General features: G+C 32.9%; 1 protein-coding gene across 1 annotated transcript; it reads left to right on the forward strand.

Moving 5' to 3' along the window:
- The first annotated feature begins 5,173 nt into the window (after nucleotides 1–5,173).
- Nucleotides 5,174–9,366, forward strand: LOC110093930. Its single transcript, XM_020818992.2, has 2 exons — nucleotides 5,174–5,418; nucleotides 9,156–9,366. The coding sequence occupies exons 1-2, from the start codon at nucleotides 5,294–5,296 to the stop codon at nucleotides 9,349–9,351; spliced, it is 321 nt and encodes a 106-aa protein (XP_020674651.1). The 5' UTR covers nucleotides 5,174–5,293; the 3' UTR covers nucleotides 9,352–9,366.
- The last annotated feature ends 16,863 nt before the right edge of the window (nucleotides 9,367–26,229 follow it).

Here is a 26,229-nt window from a genome sequence, read left to right on the forward strand (position 1 = left end):
AAGGGATTGGCACACAAGGGAGACTAGGAAGTTCCTACTCAAAAGGAAAGAAGTGGCTCAAGTGGCTTAGTCAACATACAAGATTCGGATCCACACTTGGAGGGATTGAGGTAGTTGAGGAGGGAAAGAAAATCATGCACTCAAAACATACAGAGAGAGAAAGGATAGAAGTGGCGTCATCTACGTGACGCAGATAAGCAGAATTTATAGTCCCTGAAGAGGAGGGACCTTGTGAGATCTCGTTCCCTTACTGTTCCTCTATGAATTGGATTTTCCTCCCAGGATCGGCCAGGACGATGTTGAGATCGTCCAGGCCGATCAGTGCATTGAAAATGACTGATTTCTGGAATGATTTCTGGACTGGATCGTCCAAGACGATTTTGGATCGTCCTGGGACGATCAGTGTATGGCAAAATCCCGAGAGCAAGGGGTTTTGGCAAATTAATTATAGTCATGTATCGTCCTGCAAAATCGTCCAGTACGATTGGAAATTGGTCACATCGTCCTGGACGATGTCGCGATCGGCCAGGACGATCAGACTAAGGTTATAAGGAAATCAGCTCGTTTTGAGGAGAGAGAAAATCATTTTTTATAAAATATCTGATTTTGAAGAGAGAGAAAGAGAAAGGAAAAGAGAAGGAAAGCTGGTTTTCGGAGGCCGCGGAGCGCTTTTCGTCCGACGCCGCTGTTGGGAAAAGTGTAGATCTCGTGGTAAGGACTCCGAATCCTATTTCTGTTTTCAGAGATGTTGATTTTTGGTCGTGTTGTGATCTGTTTTGTGTTTTCGTAGTCGAATTTTGGACCTGATTTGGTATTGACACAACTTTCACCGCACAACTTTTAGTATGTTATAGATATGAATATTGTACACGATTTGAGTATTTTCTACGATGATTTTACCGGTCGGAATTGGTTCTACGCGATTTTAATTGAATAGTAAAATATATGGATGTTATTTGATATGGATTCTATAGAACAATAGTCTTATATTGATGTTGTGAACGTTTTGTGTGAATTTAGAAATTTGTGCTTTTTGCAGGATTTTTGTGTAAATTTGATAGACTGCCGTTACTCTGCCCGATTTTCGTACGATTTCTGATTTTCCCGAGATTGATAGATTGAGTTACCAAACTAATCAATTTTAGCCAAAAAAAAAGAATAAATAAATAAAATGCTGATAGTTTTAGATGACATGGTCACTTGCCTCTAAGCCTTACAATGCTATGACTCAACAGAAAAAAAATAAAATGTAAAGCAGCAGGGGAAGGGATCTCACATTTTCTTGTCCGAGTTTGAAGAAACGAGAAGAAGAAGAACCCCTCTCTTTCTTGTGGAAAAATCGAACAATAGCTCCCTTTTTTTTTGTTTGAATGGAGAAATCATGTACAGCAGCTCTTCATTTTTTTTTTGTGTGAGTGCTGTAGCAATGAGATCTATCACGTTTTTTTTTCTTCATTTACATGCTCCAAATAGCTATGGCCGTGAGATCCATGCAGTTTTTCTTCATTTCCTTGCTCCAAACCGCTATGGCTACGTGATCCATGCAGTTTTTTTTTTTTTTTTTAATTTCCCTGCTCCAAAAAACTGTTGCATATATGAAAGGCTTGAACTAGTCATGAGAGTGAGAGCGGGAGAGCAGTTTCACGTGAGAGTGAGAGGGGAGTTCGGCTCCTGGGTCATGTAAAACCGAGAGAGAGGGAGAACAGGGACTTTTTTTTTTTTTTTTTTAATTTCCCTGCTCCAAAAAACTGTTGCATATATGAAAGGCTTGAACTAGTCATGAGAGTGAGAGCGGGAGAGCAGTTTCACGTGAGAGTGAGAGGGGAGTTCGGCTCCTGGGTCATGTAAAACCGAGAGAGAGGGAGAACAGGGACTTCGGCTTTGGCCTGGGTTTCCACACGAGCAGGAGTCGAGAAAGGGAGAAGGTTTCGGTGCCTTCCCAACTGGAGCTTCCCCCAGCCAGCGACCAGTCGAGCTCCCCTCCCCCCTTAGCGCCTCCCGTCCTTAGACTAAACGAGCCGAGCAAACTGCTCGGGAAAGGTCCGTCTTCAATGAACGTTAATGCCAAAAAGAGAAGATTACGCCCTTCCATTGAAGTAACGGCACAATATTTGAATTTTGATGATATTTCTATCGCCAGCTCGATTTCTAAATCTGAATTCATTAGATCTGATTCAGCTCGGTTCAGGTCAATTCGGGTTCAAATTAAGCTTGATTTGATTTGAATCGAGCCGATTCAAGTTTGATTCGATTTAATTAAATTAATTTGGCATAAGCGAACTCAGATCGATGCCGATTTAGATCAAATAGTGCTCAAAGAGGCTAATGTGAATTAACCACATTTATTCGAACTTTGTCGAGTCTAGTTTGACCCAACTCGAGTCAATTCGAATTGGACCCGACGGGGCTCGAATAAGTCAATTAAAGGCCTTCGAGGGCTCGAGCTAAAATTGAGGTCAACATTGACTATAAATATGTCGTATTTGAATCATCATTTTGTTATCAAATTAACGATTTGAAGCTTCCAAATAAGCTTTAAGCCCTCAATTTGGACCAATTTTAGTGTCATTGGGTTCGTCTCCTTAAGACATGTTGCGGACCTATTTTCCTGGATTATATTTTTTGATGATAGCAAACACTCTTATTTATCTACGACTGCCTTATCTACTAACATTTCAGGTCCACAAGATCAGACTGTAATTTGGAACCAGCTCAAGATTGGATAGACTAGGTCTGAGTCAGTTTGTACCACTTTTTCCTTTCATGAGTCTATTATTTTTGGTGTGGCTCCTAATGCTATGTAACTTTGCACACACACATCTTGAAAGATTTTCTATCTGTTCCCTAGAATTTACTATTTGGTAACATCGTTTGGGACGATATTTATATCAGCCTGGACGATCGATTCAAAAATAGAAACGCTAATTAGGGAATCATCTTCATTAAGGCAGCTGTCATTAAGTCGATCGACCTGGACAGTCCTTATATCGGCCAGGAAGATAGGCTCAAATCAGAAAGAATCAGCCGCCATGATCAATTTAGATATTCTTTATTTCAGGACATTGGTCAGGACAATCTAAACATCGGCCTGGACGATGCAGCATAATTATGCCTAAATTAATATGATAATTATAGAAAGCAATTAAGGTTGATTGATACGATCATATTGGCCGAGCCAATCGTAGGATCGGCCAGGACAATATCCTGAACGATTGACATCGGCCATACTCTATTGTGAGCAATGTTCAGGATGATTGTACTCGGATTTGAACTAATCGGCCAGGACGATATTGTATCGGCTTGGACAATGTAACCAATTTTTTTTAGATCGTCCCAAATCATCCCGGCTGATTGAGCTTATTTTGTACTAATTGGCCAGGACGATATTCCTATCATCCTGGACGATAATGTCAGCAAGTTGCATTAATGAGCCCGTTTTGAGCTCTTTTATTTAAGCTTTGACAAGGCACTTTGTAAGTGTCTTTGACAATCATTGTAGCTTCGTTCTTTTGGGGGAAATTTGAAGAGAGACCTTAAACAAAGATTCACTGGAAAAGGTCATTAGGACAGTGCTTTAGGACCTGAGATCTGGGTCTGGAATTGACTGGGATTTAGATTGATTTGGGTTTGAGCTAGCTTTAGGATCCCATTAGAGACCTCATACAAAAATGAGGTCAACAGCGTGAAGCTTTATATTGATGCTAGTAAGTTTTTATGCTAGCTTTTGGTTCATGCATTTTTGTAGCTAGTGTGACTATTATATATATTCTTTTGGACGCTAGCCGTATATTATAATTATTAACTGTAGTAATGTGAATTATGTTTTTCATATTTGATTTGCTTTCTTTAATGCAATAAATCATCTATGGATATCTATATTGATCTGATTAAAAACAATAGAGAATCAAAAATATATTCTTTCACTTAGATCATGGGATATTACAGGCATGCTCATGTTGGTTAATGATGGTGATGGTCATTGATGTCAAAGAGTGAGTGATGATAAGAATCATAAGTTGAGTTATAATAGTTGTTAGTGTAAGTTTAAGATGGGTGATAGTGATTATTGGAGAATGAATAATATTGATCGTTAGCATTTGTTGATGTTGATGGGGAATACAAGGACAAAAAGTTAAGGTGCTTAAAGATGGTCAGCACTATGCTACTCCAATTTAGAGGTATAAGTAGGCGACCAAGAAACATGCCGAAAAAATTTTGACATACAAAATTCCAAAGACAGTTAGATAGAAATTCATATGATGATAGTAACATTGAAATTATATATATTTGTGAATTTTTTGCACCAAAAAGACAATGTGCACGAATATACCGTATTTATAGATTTTTGCAAGGGCAACCTATCCATATATGACAAAATTTTGAACAGTTTGCGACACATATAAATATATCTCTTTAGATTTAAGTTATTTTTATAGCATTTTATGAACTCATAAGAGCTATAATGGACTCATAGCTTCTTTTTCACCAAAAAAAAACTTAGAATTCAAAATTTCAACTTAGTTGGTTTTTCTCATCAAACTACATTTTTTTAACCATCAAAAGTGCTAGAAACAAAATTTGGATCGCCTCATAATGAATTCTTTACTTTTTTTTTAAATGCTTCGGGTCTTCGTGATTTAAAACTTTATTAAAATTCATATTTGATTAGATGAGTTTTTTCAATGTATATAAAAGTCAAAATCTATTTTTTGTTATATACTTTAGGCTTTGTTTGAGACAATTTTCTCATTATTTTCTATAATAAAATTTAATAAAATTTAGTAAAAAATTATTTTAAAAATAATAAAAAAATTATCCCAAATAAAATCTTAATATACATCCAAAGTGCTATTCAAAGTGAAGTGTTAGTCAAAATTTCACTTAAAATTCTGAATATTTTGAAGATGAGAAAATTAGATAATAATCAAACAAATCTGCTAAAATGGAAAAAAAATCTGTGGTTGATATTTAGCTACAAAAACTTATTTATTTATTTCTGTCCGTTTACCTTTCCATAAGATTCACATGTTTATCACACATCGAAACAAGGGTATGTATCACAACCAATCAAAAGATGAACCGTGCATTAGACACAACATTTCGATCTTTTAATTGGATAATAACAATGTTTGCTGTTCGAAACCTTTCTTGTAAACGGCCACTTTAAGACGCGCACAATCGGGACGCTGATGCTGTCACATTCCATCTTCGGCCCCCGCAGATAAACTTCTTCCAATTTCCGCGGCGGGCGCAAGTTGAAGGTTGATCTCCGGCAACTCTAGGCGGAATAAGGATGGCTTCGCCGGGAAACCCTAATTGGCTACTTGAATGCCCCCTGATCGAGGATTTCACGGTGCCGCCGGAGAACGAGTTCATTTGGACGCCGCAGGGATTCAACGACGCGTTGTCTAATGGCAGGTGCGTTGATGATGCGAAAGTTTAATAGGTTCCATGATTCAAACATCGGTCGAGTTCTAGGACTCGTCTGGCTCCAGATTGCTTTCAAGCCTTTTTTGTTGAAGAACTTCGTCAGTTTTTTTTCGGGGGATTTTGGTTCCTTGGTCTTGATGCTTGATTTTTGCTCTTTTATTTTGATTCTGTATTTCGATTGATTTGCTTTTTGTGATATTGTAGTGAAAACCATTGTCTTCTTTAAATTTTGTGACTCCATTTGGCATTCCTGCAGTGTTAATCAGTATTATAGTTAAGCAATCTTTGAGTTTGGTAGGCGTTTGTTTTCCTTGCGTTTGCTGTGTACTTTCCAGTAGATTCGTCTGTTATCTCACTAGCTTACTAATTTTATTTGCGAGGTTTGTTCCGTGTGATTTTTTCTTTCTCTATCATTGATTGCACCTGTCTCATCTTCTTTGCTCTGGTAGGTTTGCTTGCAAAATGTGAGAATTGCAAGTTTGGTTAGTTTTTTTTTTTTTTTTTAATTATTGTACCTTAGCGTTGCTAGAAAAATAACAGCTTTACGAGCACTAATAGGCCAGTCCAAAATTTGTACCTATTCTTTGAGCGGTTAACTGTTGGATTTTTGCTCTCTTATTTTGATTCTGTATTTCGATTGATTTGCTTTTTGTGATATTTTAGTGAAAAACATTGTCTTGTTTAAATTTTTCGACTCCATTTGGCATTCCTGCAGTGTTAATCAGTATTTATAGTTAAACAATCTTTGAGTTTGGTAGGCGTCTGTTTTCCTTGCGTTTGTTGTGTACTTTCCAGTAGATTCGTCCGTTATCTCACTAGCTTACTAATTTTATTTGCAAGGTTTGTTCCGTGTGCTTTTTTTCTTTCTCTATCATTGATTGCACCTGTCTCATCTTCTTTGCTGTGGTAGGTTTGCTTGCAAAATGTGAGAATTGCAAGTTTGGTTAGTTTTTTTTTTTTTTAATTATTTTACCTTAGCGTTGCTAGAAAAAAAACAGCTTTACGAGCACTAATAGGCCAGTCCAAAATTTGTACCTATTCTTTGAGCGGTTAACTGTTGGATGTAGTTTTTAACTCTATGTCAACGCTGCTGCTGGACTTTTCCCGTCACAAACTGAGTGATATGATAGCTTGTTTGTAGTTGAAATTCTAGTATGTGCAATCTGTTGAGCAAATATTTTGAGCCTATGATTTTTTTACCAGCTAAGCGCAAAATCCATTTAGTTTACTTTTCCTCACGAAGAATGATGTAGTACAATAACAACATCAAGCCTTTATCCCACTACGTGGGGTCGGCTACATAAATCCTTTTTCTTCATTGTCATTGTCAGGACTCAAGTCCTGGATGAGAAAAATGGAGAGTTGGGTTAAGTAGTCGATAACATGCGTAAAATTTATTGAATTATCATGACACAAAGAATGATACAGTGCTTGGCCAAATTTAGGCTTGTTTCCAAAAATTTACTTAGTTTGGTTATGATTTTTCACATCTGTTTTAAATGATAAGAGACAGAATGTCAAAGATGTCTTAAGCTTTAGTAAAGGTGCTAGAGAACCTCTATTAGTATGATGAAAATACAAATTTATGCTTGGTTCATTATATATTCTCAAGTTTACACCATGGCATCAGTCTTAGGGTATGTTTTGGACAACTTTCTCATTGCCTTGTTGTTTAGATCGCAACTATAGTTTCTATTTGGTTTTGCTTTTTTAATATTTTCAGGAAATTTTTGTGTTAGAGAACTACTTTTAAAACTATGGGAGCGAGTTATGGAGCGTAGGTTGCGGCGTGATACTAATGTTTCTCAAAATCAAATTGGATTCATGCTGGGTAGGTCTACTATGGAAGGCATACATTTATTGAGAGGTTTGATGGAGAAATATAGAGAGAATAAGGAGGATCTACATATGATATTTATTGATTTAGAGAAAGCATATGATAAAGTTCTAAGAAAAGTGCTATGGAGAGTTCTTGAAAAGAAAGGCGTTAATAATGCTTATATGCAAATCATTAAAGATATGTATATAGGAGCTATTACGTGTGTTCAAACACAAGGTGGTTTGACCAAGTATTTTCCTATTTCGGTTGGATTACATCAAGGATCAGCCTCAAGTCCATATCTTTTTGTTTTAGTCATGGAATGTCTCACTAGACATTTGCAAGAGGATGTACCTTGGTGTATGTTTTTTGCTGATGATATTCTTCTTATTGATAAGACTAAAGAGGGAGTTGAAAGTAAACTTGAATTATGGAGGTCAACTTTGGAGTCTAAAGGTTTTTGCTTAAGTAGATCTAAAACTGAATATATGGAGTGTAATTTTAGTAACAATAGACCTAGTGAGGGGATTGACTTTGGACGATCAAACCATTAATAAGAGTACACGTTTTAGATATCTTGGATCTATTGTTCAAAGTGATGGTGAAATTGATGGGGATATTATCAGCATAATTCAAGTTGGATGGTTGAAGTGGAGGAATGCATCGGGCTTATTGTGCAATAGAAAAGTCCCCCTCAAACTTAAGGGAAAATTCTATAAGATGGTGCCGAATGTTGGCCATTAAAAGAGAAGCATAATACTAAGTTAAGTGTTGCAGAGATGAGGATGCTTAGGTGGATGAGTGGTTTGACCCTTAGAGATAGGATATGAAATGAGCATATACGTGAAAAAGGTTGGAGTAGCTCCAGTGGAAGATAAGATTAGAGAGAGTCGCCTTAGATGGTTTGGTCACATTAAACAAAGGCCTTTTGATGATCCGGTTAGGAAAGTTGAGGTATTAGATTTGACTTATGCTAAGAGGTAGAGGTAGACCTAAAAAGACTTGGTTAGAAAATATTAGAAATGATATTTTTTTATCAGATTTAAATGAGAATTTGACTTTTAACCGAACACAATGGCGAAAAAGGATTCATGTAGCCGACCCCACGTAGTGGGACAAAGGCTTGATGTTATTGTTGTTGTTGTTGTGAACTACTTTTTACAACAACATTAAAAAATTTGCTTTCCCCGCAACAACTCTACGATCATCTTTACAAAAAGCCGCAATCGTTCCAAACAGACTCTTAGTTTAATATTGCTAATCACATGAAAGCCTCATAGGAGCATTCTAGAAATAGTCCATAGGTGACCCAATTGATAACTGGTTTGACAAAAATCATCAGTGCTTTGTTGCGGACTTTTGATACATTGTTCATGTGACTGGAGAGTATTGTGGTCAAATTGCGGATCAACAATGGATCCTGATAAGCTCAAACAGAGATTCCAAGGAATAGTGGAGGTGTTTCGGACTTTCGGTTATAGGTAATCCATTACGTGGAAAGAGCTCCATAGTGGCATGTAGGAGAGAGAGCTAAATTAAGGGGCCTCAGGCTTTTAGCTTAGGCCCTCCACTGCTTAAGTTTTCAAAAAATGTGATATCAAACTGACAAAGCTTGGGCAATAGAATTCATATTTTAGTGAAGAAAATAAGGCCACTGTTTTTGGAGTTGTCGGATATTGTAGAATTTGTATGCATGATGCATGAAATGGTGGTCCGTTATCTCTTTATCAATGGAATGTAGTCTTCAAATGATGCTTATTGTTGTACCAAAAATATGCTAAATAATAATATGTGAGAGCTGCTTGTTTTGTAATGAAGATAGGTAGAAATCTGGGAATCTTGTTACTATTTTTTCATCAGCAATGTAATTTGCATAAAAGTCATTATCCTTTTTATCTTTGGTTAGTTTTTGCTTTAAGATGGATAGAAGTAACCCCTTTCGAAGAGTGAAGACCATCATAGGATGCATGAAGTTCTTTATGAGAGTCTTTAAGGCCTATAGGGGAGATACCACTGGCATCTTTGTCCTGGTGAGTTTTATCTTTGCTAAAGAGTTCCTTACCTACCAATTATTGCTTTCTCTAGAAATAAACTCCTTTTGATAAAGCCACAATAGCATAAAAATGATAAAGATATCATTAGCATTAGCTTATCCAAACTTTTTGGGGTTGGCTTTATGAATCATTATTCTCAATTTATTTCTATTTAGTGCTACATGAGTATTAATTATATTTTGCTTAAATCTTTTTTACATATTGTCATTTTTTCCCCGCCTCTTTTTCCTTCCTAATCACATTAACTTTAACTACCTAACATATTGATTCATCTTCAACTCTTTATTATACAGGTTCAGATCATCTAAGTCTATTTTTCACTACCTTTTATTCAATAGTTTATACTCCCATAATTTCTCTAATATAATTGTTTTTTCCTAGAATTACTTCATATACATCTTAACATTGTCATCCCTATCGCTCTTAACTTGAGTATCAATGAATTTTTTATACCCAACGCTTTAAGTCATATAACATAGCCGGTCTAATTGATTTTGTATAATATTGACCTTTAAGCCGCAGTGAGATTCTCTTATCCGATAGTATTTTAGGAACACTTCCCAGTTTTAACATTATGCCCATTGTTTTGTTTAATAGATCAATATACTGAATTATGACATTGTGTCATCACCTGATATTCTAACAATATTAGTTGAGCATAAGTGAGATAAAGATGTTGTTCACAAATTATTTTTTATGAAAAGATTAGTGCTTTAGCTCCACCTTTTAATGCTCAAGTCTTGCTTTCTTGTTTATATTGCCTAAAGCTCCAACATAGACTTGAGAGAATGAATAAGCGATGAGCTTGAATATGCACTTTCAAGTTGGTGGAGCAATGTGGGGATTTGTAAACAAATATTGATGCAATTTACCTGAGGTTTAAGGGAGGACTCATAAATATTGATGCAAGTTACTTGTGCTCTATCATCATCACCAGTAGCCTCTGTTGTCATTATATCTAACATCCATATCTTTTTGTTTTTCAAATACATATGTCATTGATCACTATTATGTAGTGCTAAACTCCAAAATATTTTCTCGACTTGTATGTGGTCACTTTTCTTAGAATATCATATTTCTCAAATTTAGTTCCACGATAATATAAAAATAGATCCATTACGGTTCCTCAGAGACTAAATTATGACTAATTTTCTATTGTCGATGGATTAAATTAATATCAATTTTGTATCACAAATTTTATGTGGGAGATCATTTTAAATCAAGTTTGTATAGTGGATACTTTGGGATTAAATATGCCACATATGAATAGTCGGGGATTATTTTAGGATTTAATCTTATTTTATATCAAATACTATTAGATCATAAAAGATTCTAAAGGGACGCTCCATTTTACTTCGATATAAATTTTAATGCTTAATAGCTTAAGAATATGAGGTATTCACTTCATTGTTCTTTTTAGCTGATTGTTTACATCACTGCTATTGATGGGATGCTCGAAGAAACAAACTTCTAATGTTCAAAGGATGGTTTTATAATTCATAGTTATTTAGTAGAGATACGAGTACACAGTATTTCATGATCCATATACCAATCATTTGATAACTCTGTTAGCTTGCATCAACGATTCAAATTATAAGTTAATACTATTTTCCTTTGATTTCTGTTAAGCATTGCATCATTAAAGTCGTTACATAGGTTAATCCTTCAATTGACTATTTTAAACTTAGCACTAATAGTTGTTCTAAATGTCTCTTAGAGGTGTCTTGTGGTGGTTTCCTAAGTGGCTATATGGGAAATGATACTTTGTCTTTCTATAAGTACTTGAGTCATGTATCCTCTAATGTTGAGCTTATGGGCCTCTGTCTAAGTTTAAACTTTAAAGTATTGTAATATTGCCGGTATTTTGAAAATTCTCATTGAGATTGATGTTGACATCGTAATTCAATATACCTACCAATAGCACTCCTTGCAAGTGGGACATTTTTAGTATTTAATGCAAGATTAATCAACTTCTTAACATATTCGACTATAAAAAGATGTGTACGAACTGGGAAACTAATGAAGATGTTGATTTTTCGGAGAACTTATGTTTTAGTTGTAAAGATAGATCAAGGTCAACTTCCGACCGAAGAACTTTAAGGCATTGTTATTCTCGATTAATATTACTTTTAGAATATGAGAATAACATTTGGTTTGTTGATGGTGTTAGTTGGTTATTTTTTTTTTTTTACTTTCCAACTTATAGTGGATCCTTTCTTTTTATTTTTGTGGCATTTTTGCAATGCACTCGATTATTTAATGTCTGATTTTGTTGTTTGCATCCTTGTGGCTTCATCTTACTTTGTTGGTGTTGGTATTTTCATTGCTACCTTTTCAGACTATTTCATAGCTTGTGTTTTTATGGTCATTAGTGTCGGTTCTTCTTTTAATGCATCAGGACTAATAGTTGGTGTTTATTATTTTCAAGCTTTTTACATGCATGGTTTATGATTTTTAGTAATTAGATGGTTCCTAAATTTGCCAAGGGGGTGGTCCCATGTTTTTTTTTTTGTCTTTTTTAGTTTTGTGGTTCAATCTTGGTGGCTTTGCTATTTTCTCTTATGGTTCTTTTTGATGGTTGTGTACTGAAACTTAATGAGGTTTGGCATTTGAGCTTTTTGCATCTTATAGGTTTGCAGCTAGCTGTTCTATTGTCATCCTTGTTGTAATTTGGACTTTGCTTGTTTCGATCTGGTTTAGTCTTTATCTAAACTTATGCTGCTTTTGTGGTTACCAAAGGATTATTTTAGCATTTACTTCTAATGCTTAGTGGCCAATTTACGCAAGTAATTTTTTTTTTCTAAAACTATCTTTCTAGCTAGTAATTGGAAGATTTATTGCCTCGTCTTTTTGCTTCCTTTGCCTATTTGAATCTATGCTGAGTTTTTCTGTGGCATTCCTGTCTTGATTGTTGTTGTTCTTTGCATTGGTGGATTCACCACAATATATTTGTTTGTTTGCTTTCCTTTTTTGTCCATGGAAGTGCTGGTCTGCCATCGTTTTGAGCTGTTAATCTTAAGGATTTTTTGCCTTCTCTCTCTCTTCCTCCCTCCCTCCTTCCCTCCCTACTCCTTACTAAACTTTAATTCCTAAAACTCCTCCCTTTCACTTTACCTTTAGTGTTAATACTTTACACCTTATTTTCTTAAAGAACAGTAATCATCACTTATTTATAGGTATATTTCAACTCAAAGCATTTTCATCTTCTTCATGAGAAATTTTTCTATTTGTTAGAAACCCTTTCTTTGGCTATAACAAACTTAGGTGAGGTTTAGGCAATGAGTGAGCTATGATTTTTAGTCAACTCTTTGATGGTTTGAGAGTTCCTTATGAGTCAATCCTGTATTGCTTAATTTGATCTTGAAATGGATTTTAAAACCTAAATCTAAGCTTGAAATGCAACTCTTTTTTTGGCAACGGGATGAAATTTTTTACTTATCCCCCTAATTTATCTCCCTTGGTAGGTGGCAATGAACTTTTTGCCTTCATCGCCACCTATGCCAATTCTTTCAATATGAGGATGTGAACAGTGAAGGTTTCAAGTTAATATTATTATGTTGTTCATGCCAAGTGTGCCCTCGAGTTGGTCGGTTGTATTTTGGTGGCACTAGGCTGGTTAGCTCAAGTTTTATCTCATAAGGCCTTTTTCGTTTTGTAAGTTTTTTTTCTTTGTGCCCCATCTTTTTCTAAAACTTAATTTTTAGATTAAAATTTTTTTCTCTAAGATTTTTAAGGTTAGAAATTTTTGGAGGGCATGCTTTATTTTTGAGATTTATACTATTTATTTTGTGATCTTTTATCTTATTTAAACCCTTCAAGTTTTGTGAAGTTGGAAAGCAATCAACCTTTCTTTTAATGCATACTTTGCATCATAATAGTATTGAAAATTAAAAAAATAGGTGGTGTATCATTTAATACATACATTACATTCATACTATAGATATTCTAATTTTGTACTTAAATAAATTGGGATTTATTCCTTGTTACTTTCGGTTCTCATTTTATCTCTTCTATTTTTTATGCTTCTTAAGAGAGATTTATAATATGCATTCCACGTCTTCTCAGGAATTACTCTTTTCGATCAACATCTTAAAATGACCTTGATTTCCTTTATTGTTTTTTACTTCTCTTTTTATTTCATATTGTTATAAACTTTTAATCAACTATAAGCTATAATAATTCATCTTTGGATTTTCTTTTCTTTTTTTTTTCTTTTTTTTTCTATATTTTTTAGTTAATTTGAGGTCTTATTATCCTTCTTTTTCCCAAATATTTTTGGCAGATAGTTACGTTATCATCCATAAAAGCCTTTATTAGGTGCCATGGTAATACTCATATGATAGCAATATAGAAAAATTTCAAAATAATCTCCAGACTATTCGTATGTGTGGTCAATTTAGTTCGGAATGTCATATTGCTCTTATTTTATCTCTTGATTATACAAAATTGATCCAAAATATTCTCTCATGTTGTAATGGTCATATAAAATTGATCACAATTTAGTCCCTCAAATATACAAAATCGATCCCAATTTAGTTTCAAAGGGTTAATTTTGGATCAATTTTGTTTACTCAATTTATTAAATTATAACAACATAGTACTTTCTAACAAAATTTGCTATATATGAATAGTTGATGGATTATTTGGAAGTTTACTATTTGCAAATTTTGTTAGTGTTAGCTATTCATCTCAAATCATATTGGAATTGAATTTACATGATCTCAATATATAGTTAAGGGTTTGAATAGTGTGCTTAAAAGACCATCCATTTGTGTCTGAAAGATATTCTAAAGTTTACCTTAATTTCTATGTTATCTTGAAGTTTAACCCAAAATATTGATGTAAATATTGTGTCTTTATTAAAGATGATGGACTTTGGTATACTATTGTTAAGTGTAAATTATGTACTATGTATTATATTTGAATTTCGTTGAAAATGTGTTGTTTTAGTTTTTTTTGTATAGAAAATACTTAGAAATGACAAAAAATAAAAAGTATCACCTATGTTGCACCGATACACCTATTTATGAAGGCGTGCTGCATCCGATACACCGATACACGGATACGCCTCTGATACTCCACTGATACGTGTCGGATACGCCAAAGACGTATCCAATTAATTTCAAAAGGACACGCGTATCCGATACACGTGTCCGTTGAAAAACAAACGTCGTATTTACTTCCGCGGCTGCGAGCAAAGCTCTCTCATTTCCGAGATGGATTTGAGTCTCTTGATGATATGAGAATATTAGAAATTACTAATCTTTCCTTAATGAGCCTGAATTAAAAGCTATGATATTTATTGAAGATGATATAGAAGTTCAAAGACAAACCACAAAAGAAGCTAATCATATCATTCCTTCTATTGAATAGTTGAAACTTATGTGCTAGACAATTTATGTTTATGCTTTGCTAGACAATTTATGTTTATGCTTTTGTTGTTTTGCTAGACATTTAATGCTTACTTATATTTTGATATTATAAGTTACAATGCTACAAATGATGTTGTTGTCATTTTTTTTTGTAATTTCAAATATTATGCTTTGATTGCTTTCTTAATTTTTATGTATGATTTATAAATTATGATGCCGTGTCTGTGCCGTACCGGTATCCTGTATTTTTAAGAATTGACGTGTCCCGTATCTGTATCGTGTCGTATCCGTATCGGTGCAACATAGAGTATCACATAATAGCTCTGGATGAAACAACTTTGCTATGTTGAAATCAACTCCGCCGAAGTATATTTTTGGACATTGCAGTATCATTTTGGGCGTTGCAATGCCATGCTCTCTGTTTGCAAGCACTGCAGCGACATCACAGTTAGCGTTGTTGCGTTGAACATTCAACTTGGCAATGCTGAATTCTTGGTAAAATGAGTGCCGCAACGCCGCAATTCAAACGCCTCAGCGTCGGAAACTCCACACAGGAGTCACAACGCTCAGATTGTTGGAGCGTTACAACATAGCAATTACAACTTCCTAAAGCTACAACATATATAGCAAAAGGACAAATGAGATTCCACGTCATCAAGTGCTGCAGTGAAGCAAATCTGTCAGTACCAAGGCGTTAGTTCAACTTTAAGTGCTGCAACGCCACCTTGTCAATTGCTGCGACGTTTGAGGCCATTTCTGTGTTTCTTTATAAATAGATGTTCAATTCTATTTGTAAAGGAGTTCAGTCACTGGAGTAAAATTTAGTACATCTCTAGTGTACTTTAGTACCCTGTTAGAAGAAAATTTAAGAGAGACTATCAGACTAAGAAAATGTAAGATACAATCTCTAGGAGAGTTTAACCTGTGTTTGTATAAACAACTCTGACAGTAGAGGAAGGAGTGTAGAGAATATACTTTGATCCTTCTCGATGATAAAATTTGACTATTTCTCTTGTACTTTAATTTTTCTATGAATATAATGAAAATGGGTTATGTTATTTCTTTTATGTCTTACTAGATCTCTTATTTTGGATTGATGATGTAAATAACATATTAAATACTAATATATAATCTTATACTCTAAACAATTTATGAATGTATTCAATATATCCTGTTTGTGATTTAATGAATACAATGACCATGTGTGTAATTAAAACTTAGTATGATGTATATCCTCGATGGAGGAATGCAAGAACAATCAAGAGTATTGAGATAGAATATTGGCATGCCTAGACATAGGATATTTTAATATTCTAGGTTCTATGGAGATATTAAAACTGTAGGAGATCAGCAAATATTATTTTCATCCTTACAAGGTCGACAGAGATCTAGGGATACACATGTTCTGATCCACATCTAAAATTAAGTGTATCATAAGAAAAAAAAAAGATATCTACATGCATCTATTCAAAATATTTTATTAAAATTATATAAATTAATTTACTTATTTTTATTCAGTGGTAAGAACTCAATAATATCATTTTTATTTTAGTAGGATAACTTATGCAATTAAAGTAAACAGTAGTAGTTTATTGCAAGTAAGCACAACTTTTTCTCGTGGGTTTGTCAGGCTACTTCATCATTTTTTTACTTGATTCGACGTGTATACTTGCATTTATTTAAGTGGGAATTATTGACATATCAAAGAAAATCTAATTATATTTAAATCTTGCATGTCGCATCTAGCTAAGCGCAGATAGAATCAATCTCAATAATATATACAAGTCCCACCACATCAAGTTTTTGATGCCATTATCGGGAAAGTAATTTGCATATTGCAATTTTAACTATATTGTTGAAATAAGTGCATATTTAGACCTACTTGTATTATGTATCCTGTTTTTCTCGTTTTTTGTTTGTTGTTGTTTATTTATTGTTGTATGCTTAATAGATATACAAATGAGCCTTTGTTATTTGTTTCTGAAATAGAAATGACCCTTTCAAAAATTCTAAAAACCAAAAAGATTATAGAGATGCCTGACACAGTGCTAGATCAGGGATTATTCTAGACCTCTTAAGGAGTATGCTAACCCTGTAGTAGGCGAAATCCATTAGAGTATTAGTAGACCTACTATCCAAATTAATAATTTTGAATAAAACCTGCCATAATTCAGATGATTCAAAATTCCAAGTTTTGGGGAACTCCTATTAAAGATCTTAACTGCGCTTAGCCAGTTTTTTAAAAATGTGTGCAACATTTAAGTACAATGGTGTTAGTAATTATGCTATTAGGCTTGAATTATTTTCATTTTCTCTAAGGGACAAGGCTAAGATGTGGTTGAATTCCTTACACTCAGGTTCTATAACCACTTGGAATGAATTGACGCACAAATTTCTAGCTAAGTATTTCTCATCTTCAAAAAATATCATACTTAAAAATGATATCACATCTTTTGTCCAATTTGAAGGAGAATCAATTTATGAAAGTTGAGAGAGATTTAAGGAAATGCTCTCACCATGTCTTATCCGATTGGTTGGTTATTCATACCTTTTGTAATGTATTAGTAGGATCTCTAAGGTTAATCATAAATGCTGCAATTGGAGGATCTTTAATATCTAAGCCATTTAATGAAGCATATGTACTAATAGAAGAAATGACTACTGCTAATTTCCAATGGCCTGTTGATAGGGTAAATCCTAAGAGAATAGTGAGAGTCTATGAATAAGATGCTTTGTTAATTCTGATTGCACAAGTTGTAGCAATTTTCAAGAAATTGAATACAATAGGAGTAAATTTAGGATATGGATCTGGATCATCTATGTAATTGAAAGTTCAAGATTTGAATTATAATGAAGATAATAGTGTGCAAGAGATTGAAAATGTGAATTTAATCGGAAGATAAAATAATCCCTACTCCAATGCTATAAGTCAGTTCGGAGAAATCATCTTAATTTCAACTGGTCCAATCATAATATTGGTGGTAACAATCAATAGAATTCTAGTCAAAAAATACTCAAGGTGAAAATTAGAACAACCCTTAGTAGCCTGTTGTTAATTCTAAACCTTCTTAATCTCCATGATTTAATCAAAACAATCAGTTTGAAAATAGAAAGTCACATTTGTAAGCGATAGTGATTCAATTATGACCTCAATTGCAAAGTCAAGATGTTTCTATTAAAAATTTAAAAACTCAATTAGGATAGCTTGAAATCTCATTTAGTAATAGACTTCTTGGATCATTGTCTAGTAATACTGAAGTTAATCCTAAGGAGAAAGAAAAATATCCTAATGGAAATTACTTGGGTGGTAGTGATATATCCCACTAAATTTATAAATTTAGGCAAGTTTAATTGAAGACTATAAACTTAGCACTTATGGAAGGCTGCCCATTTTATCCATAATCTTTCAGAGTAGTAGAGTTGTGTCTTAAGCACTAGTTATCTTGTTGTTAGTATATCACATATTATGTGTCTTTTTATCATTTATTTAAGAAGCATGCGTTATTAATTGTAGTTATCATGTATTTGTATTTTACATTTCATTTTACTCTCCTTATGTTTTAAACTTTTTTTACATTATCTTTTATTAACATCTACACTTTTTAATTATTTATTTACTCAAAATAAAAATGATAATTGAAAATCATATAGAATTAAGATAATAATAAAACCTTAGATTACAGTTTGAATAAACACTGCATTATAATTCCTAGTTTGAAAAACTTAATAATTAACTAACTTAGATTATTTAAGCTATTGACTTAGAGTTTATAAGTTATACATTAATACATTGACTTTTGAATTGAAAGATGAATATTTAAGGTTAAAGAATATATACGAGTAGCTTAAAATTAGAAATTATGGTAACATGATATTGAAATTAGTGATATTATTAAATTCTCACATTAAAATAATTAAGATTGCAAGAGAATATAAGCAAAATTGATATCCCAAATCATTAATTATATACTCCATGAAAATGAAAAGAAAAGAAAAAAAGGAAAAGAGTTCTAAAATGAATATTTGGATAAAGAAAAAGAAGAAAAAGAGTACATTAAAAAATTAGTGTCAAATTTAAAGTCCAATACTTAAAGTTATAAAGGATAAAGTAAGAAAACTAATATAGGTGATAGCGAACTAATAAAAATTTAATTTTAACTACAAATGCATCTAATATTTAAGCTACCTTATTCATTTCAATATTCAATAATCAATGTTATATTCATAGCATATAAATTCAAAACAAACAAAGGCAATGGTGACTAATTAGGATAATTGTTAAGGACTTTTAAAACTAGAATTATAATTTTGTTCATTCCAAATTATTTGTAGATTGTAATGTATTATATTATATTTTAGTGATTTTTAAATTATCAAATTTTACTTTGATTATTAAATTAATCGAAAGTGACGATTTTTTTTAATTGCTTGAGGACAAACAAGTGTTTAAGTTAAGGAGAATTTGTTAAGTACAAATTATATACTATACACTACATTTGAATTTTAGTAAAAATATATTATTTTAGTTATATACAAAATATCACATAGCGTCGCGACATTGGATGAAACAATGATGCTGTGTTGAAATCAACTCCATCGAAGTATCATTTTTGGACATTGCAGTGTTATCCTTTCTATTCGCGAGCATTACGGCGACATCACAGTCAGAGTAGTTGCATTAAGAGTGTCGTTGCTTTAAACATTCAGTTTGGCAGTGTCGAGTTCTTGGAAAAATGAATGCTGCAACACTACAATTCAAACGCCTCAGTGTTGGAAACTCCACACGGGCGTCACAACTCTCAAATTTCAGGAGCGTCGCGGCGTAACAGTTACAACTTCTTAGAGCCACCACCGACATAGCAAAAGGACACATCTATTCAAATAGTAACCATTCCACATCATCAAGTGTCGCAGCGGAGCCAATCTGTCAGTGCCGAGGCACTAGTTTAACTTTATGTGTTGCATCGCCATCTTATTAAGCACTGCGGCGCTTGAGGCTACTTCCATATTTTCCTATAAATAGATATTTAATTCTGTTTGTAATGGAGTTTAGTCATATATGCAAAATTTAGTACATCTCCAGTGTACTTCTCAAGTACCCTCTTAGAGTAAAATCTAAGAGAGGGAGAGTTTAGCCTGTGTTTGTATATGCAACTCTATAAGTGGAGGCAGGAGTGTAGAGAAAATACTTTGATCCTTATTAGTGATAAAATTTCATTAATTCTCTTGTACTTTGATTCTTCTATGAATATAATGAAAATGAATTTGCTTGTTATTTCTTGTTTGACTAGATCTCTTGTTTGGATTGGTGATGTAAATAACATATTAAGTACAAATATAGGCTCTTATATACTAAAGAATTTATAGATATTTTCAATATCTCATTCTTCATTTAATGCATTCAATGGTCATGTGTGTAGTTAAAATTTAATATAATGTATAGCCTTGACAGAGGAATGCAAGAACAATCAAGAATATTGAGATAAAATGTTGGCATGTTTAGACATAGAATGTTTAAATATTCTAGATTCCATGAAGATATTAAAACTGTAAGAGGTCAGCAGACAGATATTATTTTCACCCCTACAAGCTCGACAGAGATCTAGGGATGTATATGTTCTAATCCACATCTACAATTAAGTGTATTATTAGAAAAAAAAATGATATTTACATGCATCAATAAAAAATGTTTTATTAAAATTGTATCAATTAATTTATTTTTATTCAGTGGTAGGAACTAAAAAACATCATTTTTATTTCAGTAGGATAATTTATGCAATTAGAGTAAGCAATAGTAGCGTTATTGCAAGTAAGCATAACTCTTCATCATGAGTTCGTCACTCTACTTCATTACTTTATTACTTGATTCGGCACATATATTTAAGTTGGCTTCAATTATTTACATGTCAAAGAAAACCTAATCATATTTAAATCTTGCTTGTCAAATCTAGCTAAGTTCAGATAGAATCAATCTCGATAATATATGCAAGCCTCACAACATCAACTTTGCACCCTTTTTTCACACTAAATAAAAAATATTCTATTTATTATGAGTTTGATATGAAACTAATTATAATACTACAACACTAAACTACTGTCCTCCTTGTTGCTACCACTATTAGTAAGATAATTACACTGTCTTTTGGCATGAGTAATTAAGCTAAAATTCTAAACTATCGATAAATCATACACTACCTATTTTAGCCTTATAATTTCATTAAAGGGATAATACATTTTGAATGAAAAGTTCTCGTTTCTATTCTTAAATCTCTAAAGATTAATTGCCAAGTCTTTGATGTGACTTTAATCATTTCGCATGTTAAATATTTGGCCATATTACAAAGTATCTATATTCAAGTGGTATACTCTTTGATTTTTAGGGCATATGTTTGGCTTTGCTATATGAAGAATTTCTCTTGCTATCTATATGAGATTAAAATTTATAACTAGCCCGATTCCCATAACATTTGTAATTATCCTTGTACAAACTTTTCATTAACTAGCTTTGTACATATTTTAATCTTAAAAAAAGGCTAGATATTTTGTTATTTTCCTTATCATCTTATATGCAACCAAAAAAATTGCTTTAAACTCTTGGTATTTTTTTGTCCCATATGGATATATATTATATCCTACTGTATGAACCTCTTTTAATATCCCATCCTTGATTTATTGATGGTCAGGAACTCCATCTATTTGTAGCCCTTTATATTCTTTCTTTATTAATCATAAAGTAACTTTTTTTTTTAAATCTATGATTCTTTGTAATTTCAATAGCTTAACATTGATCTTTTTTTTTTTTAATCTTTAAAGGGAGTGTCACCTTTATAAATTGTGGCTAAATATCAACTTATGAATCCAATTTTCATTTTTTTCCTCTTTCATAGATCTTTTTGATTGGTTATCTAACATATCAAATTAATGGTTGATTTCCTATATAGAGTTTCAGATACTACATTAGTCTTAGATGATGGTGGATATATGTCATAATTTTTCATTAATTCTAGCTACCTTATTTGTCTTGGATTTTATTTCTTTTGAATGAAAATATATTTTAGACTTTAATAATTAGTGTGACATAGATGTCAGATTTCACCCCATACAAATAATGCTATCATATTTTTAATGTGAAAACTACAACCGAAAGCTCCAATGCATATGTTTTGTAATTTTAGTTATACTTGTACAATTATATTGATGATAGGCTATTACCTTTTCATATTGCTATACAAGACAACCTAAGCTTTTTCGTGAATTTACTGTATAAATTATAAAATCGTGTTCCCTTTGAAACTAACTTATGGGTCTCACAACCATTCTTCTCTTGAACTCATTGCAATTTTTCTCACATTATTTGCTCCATTGAATTTTATTACTATCTTTCATAAGTTTGGTCGATGGTAATGCTAGTTAAGGTATATTATAAATGGATAATAAAAGTGAAGTGGAGTTGGTTCTAAAGAAGATGCATAAAAATAAAACTTTAAATCTAAATGAGGTAAATATTGAAATTTGAAATGTTATAGGAGACATTGCAATTGATTGGTTGAAAATTCTTTTTGATAGAATTTTAAAGACTTAGAGGATGCTATATGATTAGAAAAGAGACATTCTGGTACCAATATTTATGAATAAAGAAAATGTTCAAGATTGTTTTAATTATAAATGGGCCAATTTGAGTTACACAGTGAAACTATGAGTAATGATATATAGACTTAGAAAGATTCTTTAGTTTTCGAGAATCAAGTTGATTTTATGCTAGAACTATCTATCAGAAATGATTTTTGTGGTATGATAATTAATGAAAACACCAAGTCAACATATAAATGATCTTTACAAGAGTTTTATTGATTTTATGAAGGTATTTGATCGAGTATCATGAGAGTTGAGTTGGTGTTCATGAAGGAAGAGAGTTGTATGTTGAATGTACGTTGAAGTTATTAAATATATATATAATGGGACACCAAAATGTCTTAGAAGTAGTTGTTGAGTGGCTAAAGAGTTTTCAATCACATTAGTATTACATCATGTGTCAACATTGAGTCCATTTTTTTATTACTTATGAAGATGTTTAAAAATGAAACAAAATGATGTGCCTTGGTGTATGATTTTTTAGGTCAATGGCCTAGTAATAATTAGTAAGGGAATAAATACAAAGAACCATGAGAAAAATATTTAGAAGATAAGCAACTTAGAATTAATAGATTAACGAGTAAGTGGATATGTTTTAGAGAATTAAGTTGATTTTATATTAGAAATATCTATCGAGAATCAAGCTGATTTTATGATTTTGTAGAATCAAGCTGATTTTATGATTTTGTAGAATCAAGTTGATTTTATGCTAGAAATATCTATAGAGGATCAAGTTGATTTTATACAAAGAACCATGAGAAAAATGTTTAGCAAATAAGAAACTTAGAATTAATAGCTAAGTGAGTAAGTAGATATGGTTTTGGAGAATCAAGTTGATTTTATGCTAGAAATATCTAAAGAGAATTAAGTTGATTTTATACTTGATTTTATGAAGGACCAAAATGGTCCCCAACTATATTAAAAGATTATTTTGATCTCTCAAGTATTTAAAAATGAATCAAAATAGTCCCATGGTTGGACTATTTTGGTTCCTTTTTAAGGAGTTGAGGGATCAAAATGATCCTTTAATATAATTGGAGACTATTTTGATCTTTCATAAAGAGTTAAGAGACTATTTTGATTATTTTCTCTTTTATAAAATTATACTTAAATTAGCAATATCATATGGATATGAGTATTGGACAATAAAAATGCCATTGATAGCTATGATGAGCACACTGAAAATAAAATGTTAAATCTAATGAGATAATTGTGAATTCATGTTGGCAGTATCTTGCATGGAAAGTTAACTGTCTTCGATATTTTCCTTTCTGAATTCTTTTTTGATGATACCAAAATCATAAATATATATATATTTAATTACCTTTTCACCCTATAGATGATCAATAAATCATTTATTTTTAGCAAATTGTGTATATTCTTGATAGTTATTTGATATAACTCTCAATGGTCACTATCCAGATGGAGAGAACCATCCTTTTCTTTACAGAAAGAATTCAGTCGTCCCTGGGTGATACGCATGGCCAGAGTCCCAACTATAACTGCTCTTGTAGTTTACTTTTTTAATTGTTGAAGCTCAAGGATAGTCATATGATATGATGCTTCATAGTTGAGTGAGGTTCCATGTACTAAAATAATGGCAAATCCACTTGCCTTCTGGTGGTGGCACGAGTTGATTTTTTGGGAACATGTCTTGAAACTCCTACACTACTAGACTTGCTATTTTATTTTGTACCATTGAATGAAGAAGGGATTTTTATTGGTACTATAGAACTAATTATCATTTTTTTTTCATATGAGCTAATGGTTGTATTCTAAAATGATAATAAACCATCTCAAGAATAAAATCATTGTTTTTCATATGTATGGGTAATAGGTTTGCTGCTAGATTATGTGAAATAATAATTACACCATAATTCAAATAGTTTGTAACTTAATTGATTTTTTGTGTTAATCTGTCAATATGTATTGAGTATGTTGATTAAGAATAAAAATAGCTTGAACTAGAGTTTTGTGAATCGATATCATACTTGTCAATGTAATATTGAAATTTTATGCTGCCTTACTCATCATTGCAAAGATTGATATTGGAACTAGGGTTGACATATTGACATGTCAACTTATTATTCTTCAAGTAGTTTGCTATTGAATGATCGGTGCTATTCTTTAGTCCCAATTGAACTTTTTTTGCTTCTTTTGTATGGTTTTAGGATGTAGAGTGATAATTCCTTGAATTTGATATCTTATTTTAAGTTGAAGAAATTCCCTTTCTTTAGTAAAGAAGTTTGTCCCTTTTTCTTTTTTAGTTGTTGTCATGCTAATGTTTGGGGAAATGCTTATCATAGGTATATGCATGAATTCTACAAAAGGTATATTCTACTTGTTTTTAGTTTTTTTTTTGGGAGTTGATTAACGTTGATCAACTTCACCTGAAAGAATAAAGATTGCTAAATTCATATTTTATTCTTTTCTGCGTGCTACACATTCAAGATTTTTTTAGTTGTAGGTTTCAATTTCCAACTATGATTATATCACAAATTTGAATTTCAAAGGATTACACTTGCAAAGCTCCCTAGTTGTTCGTTGTCTCATTAGAGCCTCAAGTTGTTGGGTCTTTATATTTTTTAGTGAGTTTAAGAGTGTTGTTTTATTGACATAAGTATAACACTGATGTATCTTGACACATTATAGAAGTAGCACACGGAACTTGCCCTTTTATTACAAGAGTGATAACTTGCTCTTCATAACCAGTCTTCATAAAGATCCTGCTCATTTGCTCATCTATATCCCAGATTCCCAATCCGAGACTCTGCTCTTAAAATCTACATCCGTGCTATTTTTATTCCGTCTTATTTGACAATCCATATATAATTGGTAAATTTGATCTATTGATAGCTAGTTATGCATGAGATCCTCTTATACTTCGATCTCAGGGGCATGTATCAAAATTTTAGAAGTCATGGTAATAATTGGAAACTTGGGGTGAAATCGGAGGTTATTTTTTAGTTTGATAGCTTCTCGAACCATTCCATGAAATTCATGGTTAGATCTTCATGGACATAGTTGGCCTTGAATCTTCCAGGGTCTTGGTCTTCCTTGATTGATTTCCAAACACTGCCCATCCAATGTTTTCCTGTATAGGTGTCTGTACTGTTAGCTTGATATGCCAATCATTAAAACTTTTTTCCTTTCATTGCTTATCAATCGTTTACAGGGACTCAAGTAGGTTTGTTATGCCTTATATTTGCTACATTTCTTTAGCCTATCTTTTGGCAAGTGGGGATGATTGTCTTAACATTTCGCCTTCATAAAATGGGTGATCCACTAATTGATATGATTGTTAAATTAAAACAAGGATTTTATTAATAGTTGTTGTTAACCTAAAATTGCCGCTCATACGTCTGTTTCGGCCAAACTACCCACGATACTCAACCACTCATTCCACCTCAGCCACGATCGATCCCACGATCTCAAACCACGTCCAAAATTGTCGCTCCTTATGACACAAAAAGGTTCGGCCTCATTTTTGACTCTCACGCTCTCAGAATCGCGCACATAGAGACTCACGCATACAGAGAAGAAAGGATTTCGGGACTTACTGTTACGCGTGAACCGGCCCAAGAGGGGCCGGCTGGACCCGGTTCAGCCCGGGTCTACACCAGGCGGAGGCGGAAGCTCCCAGAGGAGGCGGCGGACAGGGTGGACCCCATTTGGGGCTGATTTATTTAGGTGGGAGGGAAATTTTTGAATGCAAAGGGCTGTTTAGGTAATTTGTATGAATCCTTTATTGTTAATTAGGAGGATTAGGAGGGAGAAGGGGGCATCTTGAATTTGAATTGTTTTGAGATCTAGGTTTTGGTGTCTTGGGCTCTTGGCTTCGCCGGAGATCTTTTGGAGAGTTTTTCCTTCCTCTCGAATTGAAGGAAAGTTGTATCTTGCAAGTGCTTTTCATCCGTTATCG

Source organism: Dendrobium catenatum, unplaced genomic scaffold (assembly GCF_001605985.2).
Source record: "Dendrobium catenatum unplaced genomic scaffold, ASM160598v2 fragScaff_scaffold_370, whole genome shotgun sequence".
Classification (NCBI taxonomy): domain Eukaryota; kingdom Viridiplantae; phylum Streptophyta; class Magnoliopsida; order Asparagales; family Orchidaceae; genus Dendrobium; species Dendrobium catenatum.